The following is a 15,614-nucleotide window of genomic DNA, read 5'->3' on the forward strand; positions in this document are numbered from 1 at the left end:
ATGTTTGGGACCCAAGGGAAAATGATGTTTGGTACAAGGAAACAATATATCACTGTAGGGGAACAAGCAATCTGAAACCAAAAGAAAATGGTATATTGAATCCATGAAGGAATAAACTCTGAACGAATGAGTAAATAGAAGTATCGGCCAAAAAGAAAGGAATGAGATGTTTGTCGACGAGACAAATAGCTCATGGTTCAAAGGTGGGCATTGGAATTGCTCTAAAAAGATATACATGAAATCTAAAGAGATAAGGTATTTGGTTTCAAAGAGAAGATAGTAAAGTATTATTGAGGGACGGTAATGAATTGATGAACGGGAAAGAATAAATAAATATGCTCGTCAAGGATTCGAAGCCTTGTGCCTACGTATTCTCATTGTGCGATGAGAAATTCAGATCTCTGTAGTTCAGAAAACTAAGACAGAACAAAGAAAGGAGGAAATTTCCAGGGTATATAACCCTATGAGGAAAAAAGAGGGATACCAAGGTCTATAACCTTATAGGCAAATAAAAATGGATGACATAGTCTATAACTCTAAAGGCAAAGGAAGGCACTGCCAGGGTTTATAACTGATAGGTAAGAGATATTGCCAAGGTCTATAACCTTATAGGCAAGGAAACATTAACCAAGGTTTATCACCTCATAGGCAGAAAGAAGGAAATTGATTGAATGGGGGTGTACAACCATATGATCTGGATATCAAAGAGAACGTGACCTAAAGACTTGTCAATTTCCTGATTCGAATTTGCATTAAACTCTATGTACAAAGGCGAATACCTTGAGCAGTTGGGTCAATCGTCTCGTAACCAAAGATATTATAGACAAGGATATGAATGCTCCACTTTCATCATTCTTCGTTACTTAAGGATCATGACATATAACTTAAATCGTGATTGACAAGTTGATGATAAAAGATCCTAATTGTTGATCCTGATGATGCAGTGTTACTTGTTGTGGGAGGAGACTTGACAATCATTTGATTCGAATGGTTCTAAAGTCTATGAACGAAGGCAAAGGCTTTGAATAGATAGGGCCTACGCCCCGTACACAAAGGAACTCTAGATAAGGGTAGGAGAAACTCCATCTCATCATTCTTTGTTGCTTAAGGCTCCTGGCAAACTACTTGAATTAGGATTGAAAAGTGTTGATACATTTGTTGTTCTTGAGAAGTAGTCCATTTTGTCTACTATGCTTGACTTGTATTGACTTTGAAGTCTTGAACTCTTGATCTTGAATCTTAATCCTGATATCTTCGGCTCCCGAGGTCGAGTGCATCTTGAATACAGGGGACTTGCTTTATCAAGTGATTAAGGGTTTTTTGACCACTTGAATAAGATTGGGAATCATACACAATCAAAGGATTTAGTTGATCAAAAATATCTTTCGATCAACTTAATCAAAAGGAATGAATTTAATTGAAAATTATATACAATGAACTAGGATTAGGGATCTAAAATCCTAAGGCAAAAAAAAAATTCATGAACATATACCAAACGTGGCTAAAATTATCTAAGAAAGCATGTAATCATGGATATCTATCCAAAGTGGCCAAATCATATTATGGACCAAATTGCATTATCATGCAAATGTATTTTTATTCAATCTAATCAAAACGATTCAAAATCATTAAGAAACCATTTATCACCCTAATCACATCAATTTCTAAGTGAATATTAACCAATAATCACATGCATTTCATTCTAACTTTCATGGTAAAAAAGTAAAGAGAAGAAATAATTAATAATAAAAAAAACTACCAAAAATACCAAGAAAAATAACAAAGAGAAATATAAAAGGAAAAAAACATGGGCCTTGGGGTGTATCATCTAGCAAGGTGTGGATAGCAGCTGAACTATTAATGGGCTCAAGAGGAAGCCCAAGGTTGTTAATTGTTCCAGAAAGGGGATGTGGAAAGGTTTGATGAGTAATTAACCTCGGACACCGCAGGTTTGATGAGTCTCGAGTTCGAAGCAAACAAATACAGAAAATACCAGAGGCTCTACCAGGTAAATTCTCCAATCTTCACTTCTATATCACTGTGATCTCTTCTTCTTCTTCTTCTTCTTCTTCTTCGTTTTATACTCTTTGTTGTGATTGTTGATGTTGTGTGTTGTTCTTGAAATTGCGTAATCGTTGATTGTATGAGGAGAATAGAGATTGAATTGTGGGATAGAGATTCAGAAATTGAGAGGTTCAGGTCTTGTTGTTTCAGAGCTTCAATGTGAAGCTCTGAGAAACAATGGAGAAAGAAAGCTTTGGGGTGAGGGAGAAGATTTCAGTGAGGAAGATGAAGATTGAGTCTTGTGAATTGTGGGGAATGATTGGGGGTCCCTGAAATTGGTGGTGGTCAAGTGAATTTATAGAGTTTCAGCTTTTAATAGAGCTTGACTCTATTAGTTTTCTGATGAGCAAATCAGTTATAGTTTGTTAACTCTGTGAGTCATGCAAAATAGTTAGTTAGGATTGATCTGTTACAGTTATTTATGTGTTAACTGAAAATGTTAGTTATTTGGTTTTCTGTTAGTTAGATTAGGGATTCATTTGATGTTAGTTAGTGAATTGGGTATTGACTGAATATTGCAGGTTGCTTTTCTTTGAAGTTAAATGGAAATGTGATATTGGATTTGATGTTGACCTGCTGAACTGGTATGATTTTGAGTTGTAAGTTTTTGAGTTGTTTTGACACACTGCAGGATGACTTATTGATGCAGGTTGCAGGGTGATGGTCTGCTGAGTTGCTTAGTTAGATTGGATTTGTTAGTGAAGCTAGAAATGTTAATTGGTTTGGCTTGATTAACAGGTTATTGAGTTAAACCGAAACCTGCTTGTTCGTTGTTTTCCTTTTGCCTCATTTTATTCACACTGCAACAATTGATTGTTTTGAACTCTTGTTAGCAACAAGTTAAGTTGATGTTAGTAAATTGTTAGCAATGTTAAAGAGTTAGAGTTAGATTTAGCTGAAGTGTTTTTTGGGAATCCGTTTGTTATGATTTGGGTAGAATTTATGTTATGCTGTTAATGGAATTATGTTGTTAGAAATTGATGCAGTTAGCTTTTATGCAATGTTGACGGTCAGTTTTGAACATGAATTATGCTATGGTGAATATTAAAGCAATGTTTGTTATGGTGTAATTGAATTGAAACGAAATCTGCCATTTGCTAGGCTGTTAGAGATGCTTGCAATGTTATGTCTTTAACATGGTAGTTAGTTGCAATCTGGTTATTATGCTAGAGGGTTGTCTTTACCAGCTAAGCTAATGAATGAGTTAGTATGTCATTGTTGGTGTTATGAGGTTATTAGAGTTAGTGTTTTTGTATTGAATTTTGAAAGTGAATTATGGTTAGTTAAAAAGGAACTGAGTTAATTAGTTAATGAACGTTGATGTTAGTTTTTATTAAATGTGTATGCCTGAATATCATGATCTGGGACTTGGATGTGTGCATGATGCTAATCCATCTTCACTACTGGAGGGCTGGTGTTAGCAATGGTTAAGAAGGTTTTGGCATGACATGTTCAAAGTTTAGGCATCAAGGGGAAATGGTAGAATGCATCAAGAACCTTTGAAGAACTTGGATGAGCAAGAATGAGAGAAACTATGGGGATGAGGTCCAAAGTAGACTAGGGTTAGGTCAGTTGACTTTGGTCAATTGGTTGACCAAAAAGTCAATAGTTGACCAAAGTCAACTATAGGTCAAAGTCATATATTATTTTGTAATTTTTTGTGTGTTAATGATATATGTATGAATTAAATGGATTATTAAATGAAAATGAATCTTTTTATCCCATGCAAAAATGCTTTTATTTTGATTTTTTATTTTTCCTCCAAAAATCCAATTAAAATCTTCTTGAATCGAATGAAACACGAATGCCTTAATGGATTCAAATCAATGCCCTATGAACCCCATGAACTTGAATGAAACCAAAAATCAATGGATGAAATTGAATCAAATGGATCATGAACTTGAATGAAATCATGAATAACATGACTTTGGACCAAATGAATACATAAGCTTAAACCATAATCCACGAATGATTGATTCCAAAGGAAAAAGGCATGATGCACCATGACCCATGAATGATTGATTCAAAAGGAAAAAACACGATGCACCATAAGGGAAAAAAACAGGATGTATCATATTGATTAGATGCCTTAATCCATGAATTAGGGTTTCCACACACAAACCTCATGGTTACCAAATGGAAAATATCCACAATTAGGGTTTCAAGTGCAAGGTCAACATCCAAACCCTAATGTCAAGACATCATAATCAAGGCTTCATGACTTGATCACATGCAAATCACATACTCAAGGGTCACAAACTAATCAAGAAGGTACTGCAAACAAGAAATCCAAAAATGACATCACAAACCAATCAAATCCAAAAATGACATCACAAACCAATCAAGAAGGTACTGCAAACAAGAAATCCAAAAATGACATGAGCCAATAACAGTATGATTGGCATGATTAAGAGACCATGATGCAATTCCATATCAAGGCTTCAAACACCAAGCATTAAGGTTATATAGCTTGATCCAATTGAGTGTCACATCACAATCCCTAGCCTTGATCCTCAATCAAAATCCTAGCTTTTGTTAGGTATAAAAATAGACATAAACTTTAAATCTATGATGTATGTTTGTAAGTACTAATATAAATGCATGATACATATGTACTTAGCATGAATGTGTATAGATGAACCACAATCCAACACTCAGATGAAAAATGAAAAAAGGGAGGGCAAATTTTGGGGTATGACAGATGCACGTGTGGACGCATCCTAAAGCACATATGGAGATGCATCTCGGAATTAAATTTTGGCAAAATGAGGGACAATCGCCCATTTGCGTTTATTTTGTGAGAAATCGAAGCGTCTGGAGATGCATTTTCGAAAACTGGAGACATTTTTTACTTTTTGTCAGGGGTTTGGGAGAACCTATAGAGGTGGGAAAAATCATTTATTATTATGGGTACCGATTTACTATTTTGATAACAAAATAGATTCCTCCTTTTATATTGAGCGTTACTTTATCCACTCCCATGGAGTAAGGATGGACACACTGAAAACTTGAATTTGTCTTTCTATATTTCAAAAATCATCACCATACACACAATTCAACACTTCGTGAGTGAACCATTCCATTTTAGTCAAATTTAGTGTGGATATACATTTCTGGATATCTCTAGATATTACAGGGATACACTTCCATAAACTGTTTGACATAGACCTTAGTGGTCTTTACTCCACAAATTTGTCATCCCAATCCATGAGAATTCAGTGATATTTTTCTCACACTTTTACCTGTATTTTAAGTGATATTAGTGATATTTTCTCCATCAGACACTATTTTATTTTCCCACACTTTCATGAACAACAGTAAAATGTTTGCCGCAAAACATAGGAAATAATTAGAAGTATTTTGAACATAACTGCTGCAAATGCAAGTGAAAGGAAATGCAGTGCATAGACCATGGATGAAAAAGGCAGAAGCAAGTGAAAGGAAATTAAGAATGTTAACTATTAAACCACAAATCATTTTGTAAATCACCACTTGAGCCATCTTCCTTTGCTTTCCATCAATTATTTAACCATACCATCTTTTATAGTTTTAATTTATTCTTCATGGTTAATGCATAAATTGAGTGAGGATGGTGAAGCCTCCCTTTTCAATGTAGTGCTTGCAAGTTAATTTGTTTTTATGTCTATTGGAACACTTCAAATTTGTTAGTGTGAAGATTGATTTCATGAACCTTTTAAGGTTACGGAAGTGCATGCATTTTCAGATTAAATTTACACAAAGTAGTGTTTTCAGACTAAATTTACACAAAGTAGTGATGTGTGTATTATAAGTATGTCCGGATATGCATTTCTGACATTTTTGGTTTTTCACCGTGGTAAACTAGCATCCCATAGAATGGATAAAATAACCCTTTAATATTTTGGCATTTCGATTGAGTTTTAAAAATAAGAACAGTTTGAATGAACCATTTTTTTTTTCACACTCCTAAAACCAGTGTTGCACATCACTTACTCTTTTATGCTCTTGGACTTGCCTTGAAGAGGCTCATTGTCATCAAATGGTGTCTAAAATAAAATAAAGAGGATGCATTTATAGAGGTTTGATTAGCTGAAAAGATGAAAGGGATGTTGTCAACTTTGAGATGGAGAAGAAGAGAGGGAATGTTTAGGTATGGACCATCCATTCTATTTATTATAGAGAACATTTTGATCCAACAATTCAAACTAGTTTTGCATGGTGAAAGATATAGCAGGGTCTTGCACCCTACCCCTCTTAAGAGCATCTCCAATCTCTAACAGGGGTTTTATTACTGAATTTCAAAGACTTTGTACTTGTTCCATAACTTTTGTTACCATATGGAGCACATGTTCGTGACAATCATTGAAATAAAAATATGGTAGATTGTATAAATGTGGTGTGGTAGAATTACAATTTCCTATGATTACTTCCACTTGGTATGTTCTAGGTATGCATCTAGCATTTATGGCATGTTCAATTCAAAACTCTGTAACTTGCACATACAAATAAAAATATACTCAAATATTCATAATTTTTTAAGAGGATATGAAATGGAGCCCAATTTAGGGAGCAACTCTTAAGATTGTTTATGATCCATTGAACTGCCATAAATATATGAGCCAAATCCCCAAAAGGTAATCAATAGTGATAGGATTTTGAAACCACTCATTGGATCATGTAACAGAATAACAGCAGCAATACTTGTTACTGGTGTTCTTACTGCATTAAGTACACCAGCAAGCACAGTTGAAGCCAAGAAAATCACAGCAGTTGCCCCTAAAACCCCCAACTGAAAAGTAACTGCACCCCAAATAAGAACAAGATAATAAGCACTTTTACCTCCTTTGAAGGTAGTAGCCTCGGATGAAATTCTTCGAAAGTCACCGCTTACAATCACCCCTATACTGGTAAACAGAAATGCAAACAATGAAACCATGATTTGCTGTTCCAGAACAACGACAAACGATCTTCGTCCTAGTTTCACGAAAACCAGCTCGGAGAGTGCAAAAATAAGTCCGTGAAGAGCAGAAGCTAAAACATCCCATACCAATCCCATAACGTATTGACTGTTGCTTATGTTATCGTATTTATCTGAACTTGAATCCAAAGCAATGATGGTCAATCCAGCAGTTATCACAAAAAGGGCGTTTACTATAGAAGCATTCATCCGGTTATTGACTAGAACGTATCCGAAAAGTGCAGAAAACACAAGAGACGACGAGGCAACAAGAGCAGCAGTAGATGCAGGTAGGTAAGCGTAAGCATAAGCATACATGAGATTATCAGCAGCACTTAGGAAACCCAAAACAATGTAAGACAGAAACAGTTTGAAGCCGAGAGGAGTCGGAAAGGTTTTGGTAATGAAGTATGTAGGAAACAATATGAATGCAATTAGAGGCCATCCAGCAACCGCTATCCAAGATATGATCCACTTGCTCTGGCCACCATTGGCGTAATAAACACGAGATAGAATGCTGGAAGCAGGAAATGCCACCACCATTGCAATGATGCCGAGAAAAAGAAGAATCCAATAAGGGATTGGCTTTCTTTTGTATGCCGCATTCATAGTGGCTGTGAATTTGGTAATCTGATCCCATAATGACTCTGACTCTGAGGGAATTGGTGCCTCTGCTGCCTCCATAATTTCTGCTAATACAATATTCCAAAACCCCGAAAATTATAGGTTGGTATAATTCTTTTATATCTATTAAAAATTATATTAATCAGAATAATTTATTTATTATTCTATAAAAAACATTCTTTCTCCTGTGGCAACAAAGCAAAGCATTAACAAACCTAGATAAGATGAAAGTATGTGAATGATATGAATGAAGAATTGAAGGATGTAAAAATTGATTTGAAACCTTGGTTAATAATGATTAGATTAACCACAAATTTAGACCTAATATATGTAATATAATGAAAGAAAATGGTGAAATTGAAGGGACGATGGGTTGTAGTGAATTAAGATGAAGAAAATGAAAGAAGAAGGAGAGTGAATAACAAACCAGGTTGAAGGAGTGAGGCAGACAGCATGACAGTTTGGGTTGGGGAGAAGGAACGAACGGAACGTGTGTGAGTCTATTCAGATTATATGTAGACTCCTACATCAATTATTTAAGGAACTTAAAAGTTAAAATTTGCTTATAAGAATTGAGAGAGTATTTGTGAAAGTGATACTTTGACTTGTTTGAGTAGAGGATTAAGTGTCCCAGAAGAATGTTTAAGAATTGTAATCGTGGCCACGCAGATAGCCACACAACAATTTATTACGGACTGGATCGGAAACTCCCGGCTGTAATGGTGTTTCAATTGAGTGACTTTATGCTTAATGAATTGCCATTACCAACTACTCTCTCTGAAATAACGTTGTAGCAGGTAATTTTATACCAATTAAAAAAAAGATATAAATTTTTTTTAAACTTATGCGTTGGATATTGATTTATAATAAATAAAAAAGAAAATAATATTTTTATTAAAATATTTTTATTTATTATTGATGTATTTGAATTATCAAAAATCAAGAAAGAGATAATTTAATAAAATAGTTTCAATTTTGTTTAAGATCTTCTAAAATTAATTTATATTCCTAAATCGATATATAATAAATTTGTATTTATAAATCAGTTTTATATGTTAAACTCTGGTAAGTCCATTTATATATATAAAAAAAGTTATATCTTTAACGAAAGTTTTTCTGATTTATAAATCAATTAGTTCAGAAAAATAACTTTTTTAAATATACTTTTTAATTTTTTTCAAGAAAAAAATATTTGAGTTTTTATTTAGTTTTACAAAAAAAATTATTTAGAAAAAATCTTTCTTTTAGTTTTCAGAAAAGCAAAATTTCAAAAATATATACATTTTTCTGTTTATGGAAATTTTTTAAATATAAATATTTTTTTTTTATTTTGAAGGAATTATTTTTTAGAAAGTTTATTTCATTTTTTAATTATTAACTTTAAAATTAAGAAAATATAATAAATAAAAGAAATATATTTTTGTTTATTATTGATTTATTCGAATTATCAAAAATATAGAATGAATGAATAATAAATTAAAATACTAATTAAAGAGTATAATTGAAAGATAAATATTAGAATTGTATTTGAAAACTAAAATATGACACTTATTTCATGACAAATAATGTTATAACATGCTAAAGTTATTTTATAATACACGACTAATTAATAAAATAGTTTCAATTTTGTTTAGGATCTTGTAAAATTAATTAATATTTCTAAATAGATTTATAATAAATTTGTATTCATAAATCTGTTTTATTATATGTTAAACTCTTGTAAGTCCATTTATATATAAAGAAAATCATATCTTTAACAAAAGTTTTCTAAATTATAAATAAATTATTTTAGGAAAATAACTTTCTTTTAAATATACTTTTTACTTTTTTCAAGAAAAAAATAGTTGAGTTTTATTTAGTTTTACAAAAAATAAAATTTTTAAAAATTATTCACAATTTTTTTTTAAGTTTTCAGAAAAAAAATTCCAAAAATATATACATTTTTTTGTTTTTTATTTCTTGGAAATATTTTAAAAATAAATAATTAATTTTGATTTTTTTTTTATTTTGAAAGAATTTTTCTTTAAAAAAGTAAGTATTTCATTTTTTTAATTATTAACTTTAAAAAATGACAAAATTGAATTCTTTTTGTGAAAAAAATTCAAAATTAATTTCTAATTATTTTTAATAATAAATTCTTATTTTAAATTATTTTAGATTTTTTTGCTATATTTTACATTTTCAAAAAATATAAATTGCAATTAGTTAAACAGTTTAATCTTATTTAAACTTATTTCAAAAAAATATTAATTAATAAATTTTTCTAATTTCTATGTCATTAAAATATATAATTTATATTAATTTAATTATAAAATGATTTAGATAATAAAAAACTAATAAATGTCAAGACATGTCATCAAAAAAGTTTCATGTGTTAAATTTTTTTTACATCTCAACTTTTTTTTTACCAAAATAGAAGATGGGGGACTAAAATTGAGTAAAAATAAAATATGAAGAGTGATTTCATGAACAGAACATAATAGAGGGATCAAAATTATAATTTAGTATATTTTAAAATATTTTTAAATTATTTTTTAAAATTTTATTTTTTATTTTCAATAAAATAAAAGCAATTTTAAACTTATTTTAATTTAAATTTTGTTAATAAATTATTTATAATATGTAGTTCATTCATTAATCATTTAATGGTTCAAAGTTTTTTTAAGGGCAATTTTATTTTATGGATATGGTTCAATTTACCATATTTTATGTGCATTCCTAATTTCAATGTTCCTCTATTTCATTTTAATTTAAGGGTAATGCTAACTTGTGCCCCAATTGCACAAGTTAAGAGATAAATAAAGAAACAAATTTTTGAAAATTGTGTATTGAATTTATTATAAATTTATAATTAATAATTTTATTTATTTATTCAAAATAAATTTTCTATTTATGGGTTTCTTAACATGTGTCATTGGGGCACAAGTTAGCATTACCCTTAATTTAATAATAACTACCTAGTATTATTATTTTGATCACAAACTAACAAATAACAAAGAGTCTCACATGTGGAAGAGTATCTGCAAACACTCTTTTTATGTGGGTGGGAGGTTTAAATGAGACATATTTTTGACAAGTCACATTATAGTGCTTACAAACCAATCTAAAATGGTAATCTTTTCGTCAATTGCGTATAATGAAATAGAAGGTAACTTGTAGGCATAGTTGCCTTTGGAGAAAACAAACATTATAAGAAAAAAAACATTATAACAGTATCATCGTGTTTGCTCATCCCTTTTCCGAAATCCTAATTTCAAATTCCACAACAAATGTTCATCACCGTTCTTCTTTCTCCTACCACCATTGTTCGCCATCAAATCATATTCGTTCAACCAAACTCTGTTTATGTTGTTACTCCCTCATCGTTTACGAAATCTACCATCGTTATTCTTCATCCGTCCGACCTCTATTTACGAAATCCACCATTGAAGGAAGCACGAAATTCAAATGCGGTGAATAACCCTACCATTGAGGTATGTGATATGTAATTATTTAGGTTTAGGGTTTAGTGAAATTCTAAAATCTAAAGAGAAATTTTATCATTCTCTGTGGTCTTAATTGCTATCTTGTCGTTCTTGTGATCCCCTTCCTACAATAATTTTTTTTTTTGCTTAAAATGTATAATTTGTGGTCCCATTTGCTATTTTGCCATTCTTGCGATCCCCTTCCTGAAACAATATTTTTTGCTTAAAAGTGTAATTTGTGGTCTCATTTGCTATTTTTCTCATTCTTACGACCCCCTTCATGAAACGATTTTTTTTGCTTAAAATTTGTAGTTTGTGGTTCCATTTTGTATTTTGAATAATTTGTTTGGTTTGTGATACCATATGCATGTTGTTTAGTTCAATTATAATGTTTAATCCAAACTGTTTATTCTAAATTGTGCATTTTAATTTGTTGTCCATACCAACTCATAGTCAAACCATCATACTAAGAATACATCATAGAGGTCAATTAGTAAACAACCATGTTAAATGGTATATTAATTGTTAAATTAAATATTAATGGAGAAGTCTCTAAAATGAATTGGAAGTGGGTGTGGACTATATGTTATGTATGTGGTTTAAGGTTTGATTAAAATTAGGAATATAAGAATATCAAGTGTAATATCTCATATCTTCTTAAGTTTTATGTTCTTTGTCAGTTGGAACTTATTAAATTCATATATGCTATATTACTTGTCAATAGGGACAAGTTGAGTAATTAATGAACTCATAAGAGATTAATTCTTACTCATTTCGATTGATTCTTACTATTTGGTAAAAAAATGAAAATTTTGGTAATATTGATATTGGTCAATTGCTCACTAGAAGATAAAACCTCCTTTAAGATATTTTCTTATATCTCTCTTTCCTTTCCAACCTATCATTGATAGTAAGAGAAAGAAAAAGAGAAAAAAGAAAATAGAAGCAGAGAAAGAAGAAAGAAAGAAAATGAAACTCAAGGAAGAGGAAGAAAAGTTCATGGAAGGATCATCATCATCACCAATTTCATCTTAATTTCTTTATCATCTTCTTCCTAAAGGTGGGTTCCTAGTTAGACTTGGCCTTAAATGGAGAGAAATCATGTTTGGGAATTAGGTTTGTGAAAACATGTTATATGTGTGAAATTTATGCTTATACACGACCATCTTGCTTTTTTGCATGCCTATTTGTGTTAAACCATGATACTTTGTGTTATTGGATGCAATATGTGGATACATGATGATATGTGTAGTTTTTTTCCCTACCTATTATGTTTATTCATTGGCTGGAATTTGTCATTCTCGCTAGGTGAGCATATAAGCACCTTGATGCAGAACCTGTCTTGTCATCCCCGCTAAGAGATGGAATCTCTCGCTAAGCAAAACAAGTGATTTTTGAGAGAAAAATACATTTTTCTAGGTCTCGCTAGGCGAGAACTCACTTTGGCAATTCGCTTGAGCTCACTAAGCGAGGAAGAGCAAACCTTCAGTTTTGATCTTTCTTCCTCGCCTCGCTTGAAGCTCACTAAGCGAGGGTTCTTATTTTTTAAAATACGTTATTTCCATGTTTCCACCATAAAACGAGAATCGTAGTTCTGATTGACATGAGGTCAGATGTGTTGGAAAGTTAATGCGTAGCGCTAGACCATAGTGGATTTTTATGTTCTTAATCCTATAGCGGTAAATTCATGACCATCAAACTGCAGATAAGATTAACGTCAATAAAATCAGAGTCGCCACCACGCTTTTATTGTTTCCAAAGGAAAAGGGAAAAGTACGAACGAAACCCAAAGATAAGAAGTTTTCAAATAAAAACTAATAAAATGCCAGAGATTACAGGTAAGGGGGTTGGTTACACAGAGGGAAGGTGCTAGCACCCAAAGTGTCCTAGGTACTCCTAGAGAGCCCTTTTTTATATGTGTATGTGTTTTTGGTGTAAAACAATATTTGAGAAAAATAGAGTGTGGGGATGAGAAAGGAATTTATTAATTATATTTTTGTGTTTGACAAGACCTTCAGACTTGTGCCTACGTACCAACATAAAAATGAGGGATCAAAACCTCGTAGTTCGTGGTAACAATTTCAAAATGAGTGAATTGCTTTTAACAAATTTGAGTTAGAAGAGGCACAAAGGGGCCAAAAATTTGAATGGGTGTTAGTTCTTTTTGTCTTTTGAAATTTTAAGTCAATATGATTAGATTTATTTATAAATTTGATTTAAGAAAAAGTTGAAAATTCATTGGCATAAGGCCAAAGTTTCTAATTTGAAACATGTCTAAGTTTGAAATCACAAGCAAAGAAAGTTTTGAAAAGGGGAGATATTTTGAAATTTAAGAAGTGGGAGAAGATGAAGAGGCTATCCTAAGCACAAATTTTAAAAGTTATGGGTTGAAAAGATCTGACCAATGGGATGTAATCCAATAGACAAGAATGTCATATAGAAAACCCAATTTCCCTTTGGACTTTGAATCAAGAAGTTATCCATAAGCAATTAACAATATGAAGACATCATGAAGATCAAGACATCAAATAAAGATGGTCATATCCAGGCAAGCAAATCCATAACTAGCAGTCTTCTTTTGTCTTCTCATGTATCATATGAAATACTCTTTGATCAACTCAAAGAAAAACATCAGACACAAGATCAAATAATAGTTGCATCAAGACCATGTAGCAGATAAGTTCAACTAGATCCCAATACTTGCATCAGATGAAGGCTCAATTCACAATAACTTAGTCTCTAAATGTTGGCATTGGCCAAGTCCTTTTGCATATGGAATGTTGCCTAATCCTAAGTCCAAAAGTTCAGATCAACTCAACAGTCCATACAAATATTTTTTAAGGATTTTTGTTGTTTATTAAGTATTTTAAGGTCCTAATACCACAAACACAAACAAAATACACAAACAAATATATACAAACACAATATATGGCTCAAACGAGCAAAGTGAAAATGGCATAAACATAAACAAGTTAATGAAATGAAAATGGTAATGAATGGTAAATGACTTGAAATTAAATTGCATAAAGTAAATGACTTGAAAAGTAAAGCAAAGTTAATAATAGTTAGTGTTAGTCAAAGTTATTTAGATGTTAGTTGGTTTTCCTTTTTAATTGATTAAGTCATTCTTTGGAGAACACTCAACCCTCTATTCACAAGCACGGATCCTTTAACCAAGACATCTTCCATAAGAAGGAAAAAAGACCAAGTTTCCACACAATACCATGAAAGGGGGAGACTTACAATCCCTCTTACTAGAATGTTATGCCTTTAGGGTCAAAATTTAGCTCTATGTTAAGCAATCATAATTGGATTTATGTAGAAGTCACAACTATCTGAGGTCGGGCAATCAAAATTTAGGTGTTAATGCATGTTAGAGCTTTGGTATAATGAACCAAACTCCTAAAACATACCACACACTAAAATAAAAGATCAGAAGGGGTGAACATATCCCATTCATACTTGTATTGGTTCATCTGACACAAAGTCATTGATGAACCAATTAGCCTTAGGATATTGAGTTTTCATTGGTCAATGAAAGGAATGGGAAAGAAATGGGATGAAGATGAAAGGGGAAGGGAGACAAGAGAAATACAATTTGGTCATGGGAGGAATTTTATCAAATTAAAATCATCCATTCATTTTGGGAGATGAAATGTATATTTCATCAATCCCATAAATCCAATGATTTTAATCCAAATAAACCTTGACCAATGCCCAAACAAATAGTCAAACATCACAAGACCAAGGCAATAGCTCAACATAATTTTTACACAATTAATCAATTAAAAAATCAAATTAAAAATGAATTAGATTTCAATTTAAATTGGCCAAAACCTAAAACCTCTTCAAAACACCAAATAAATGGTCAAGATATTTATCCTAGGTCAATGAAGGTCAAAGGACCTTAGACAAAAAAATTCATCATTTTTAAAAAGTCAGAAGTATTTTTAAACAATTAAAAATATGCACAAAAACAATTAATTCATGAAAAACACTAAAATTAATCCAAAAAATAATTTAAATTCAGAAAATGAAAGAGAAAAATATTTAAAGATTTTTGGTAAAAGTCCCATATTTTTTGGATTAAAAATAAAATTAATATGAATTAATCAAAATAAATGGATTAAATGAAAAATCAGAAAATACAAAAAAAACAAGAGTCATCAGATCTCCCTCATTAATTGAGGTGACGGATCTGATGGACAAAACGCGCACTCCATCATGTTCTCAAGTCAATGTGTGTACACACATGGTAACCAGAAGCGAAGGATAGGATTAAAACGTTGGACAAAGATCACATGATTCAGGGCAAGCCAACACATAGGGCTCCAGTCATCTTCTTCGGTGAGGGCCACCGGACTGGTCCAACCAAAACTTCATGAAAAATGAAAAATGAATACACTAAATTGAAGAAAAAATGCCGAGGAGCACGAATCTAACCTCCATTTCTTCCAATTCCAAGTATATTGAAAGATACATGGATTTGAAAATTGACGTTCATGATCTGAGTTGCTTCGATTTGA

At 31.6% G+C, this 15,614-nt stretch overlaps 1 protein-coding gene and 1 long non-coding RNA gene across 3 annotated transcripts; one reads left to right on the top strand and one right to left on the bottom strand.

Moving 5' to 3' along the window:
- The first annotated feature begins 1,850 nt into the window (after nt 1–1,850).
- On the top strand, nt 1,851–3,796 carry LOC127090365 (uncharacterized). Its single transcript, XR_007791833.1, has 2 exons — nt 1,851–2,008; nt 2,586–3,796. It is a non-coding gene; the product is annotated as an uncharacterized LOC127090365 (long non-coding RNA).
- A 2,609-nt stretch (nt 3,797–6,405) lies between these two features.
- LOC127090472 (probable purine permease 5) lies at nt 6,406–8,369 on the bottom strand. Of its 2 annotated transcripts, none has more exons than XM_051029402.1 (2): nt 8,052–8,369; nt 6,406–7,692 (listed from the first exon to the last, which is right to left on the bottom strand). In XM_051029402.1, the coding sequence occupies exons 1-2, from the start codon at nt 8,077–8,079 to the stop codon at nt 6,620–6,622; spliced, it is 1,101 nt and encodes a 366-aa protein (XP_050885359.1). In that variant the 5' UTR covers nt 8,080–8,369; the 3' UTR covers nt 6,406–6,619. The 2 variants fall into 2 exon arrangements, with proteins under 2 accessions (XP_050885359.1, XP_050885364.1); XM_051029407.1 differs by having other exon boundaries at nt 6,406–7,689; nt 8,052–8,366.
- Nucleotides 8,370–15,614: the final 7,245 nt, after the last annotated feature.

Source organism: Lathyrus oleraceus, chromosome 1 (genome assembly GCF_024323335.1).
Source record: "Lathyrus oleraceus cultivar Zhongwan6 chromosome 1, CAAS_Psat_ZW6_1.0, whole genome shotgun sequence".
Classification (NCBI taxonomy): domain Eukaryota; kingdom Viridiplantae; phylum Streptophyta; class Magnoliopsida; order Fabales; family Fabaceae; genus Lathyrus; species Lathyrus oleraceus.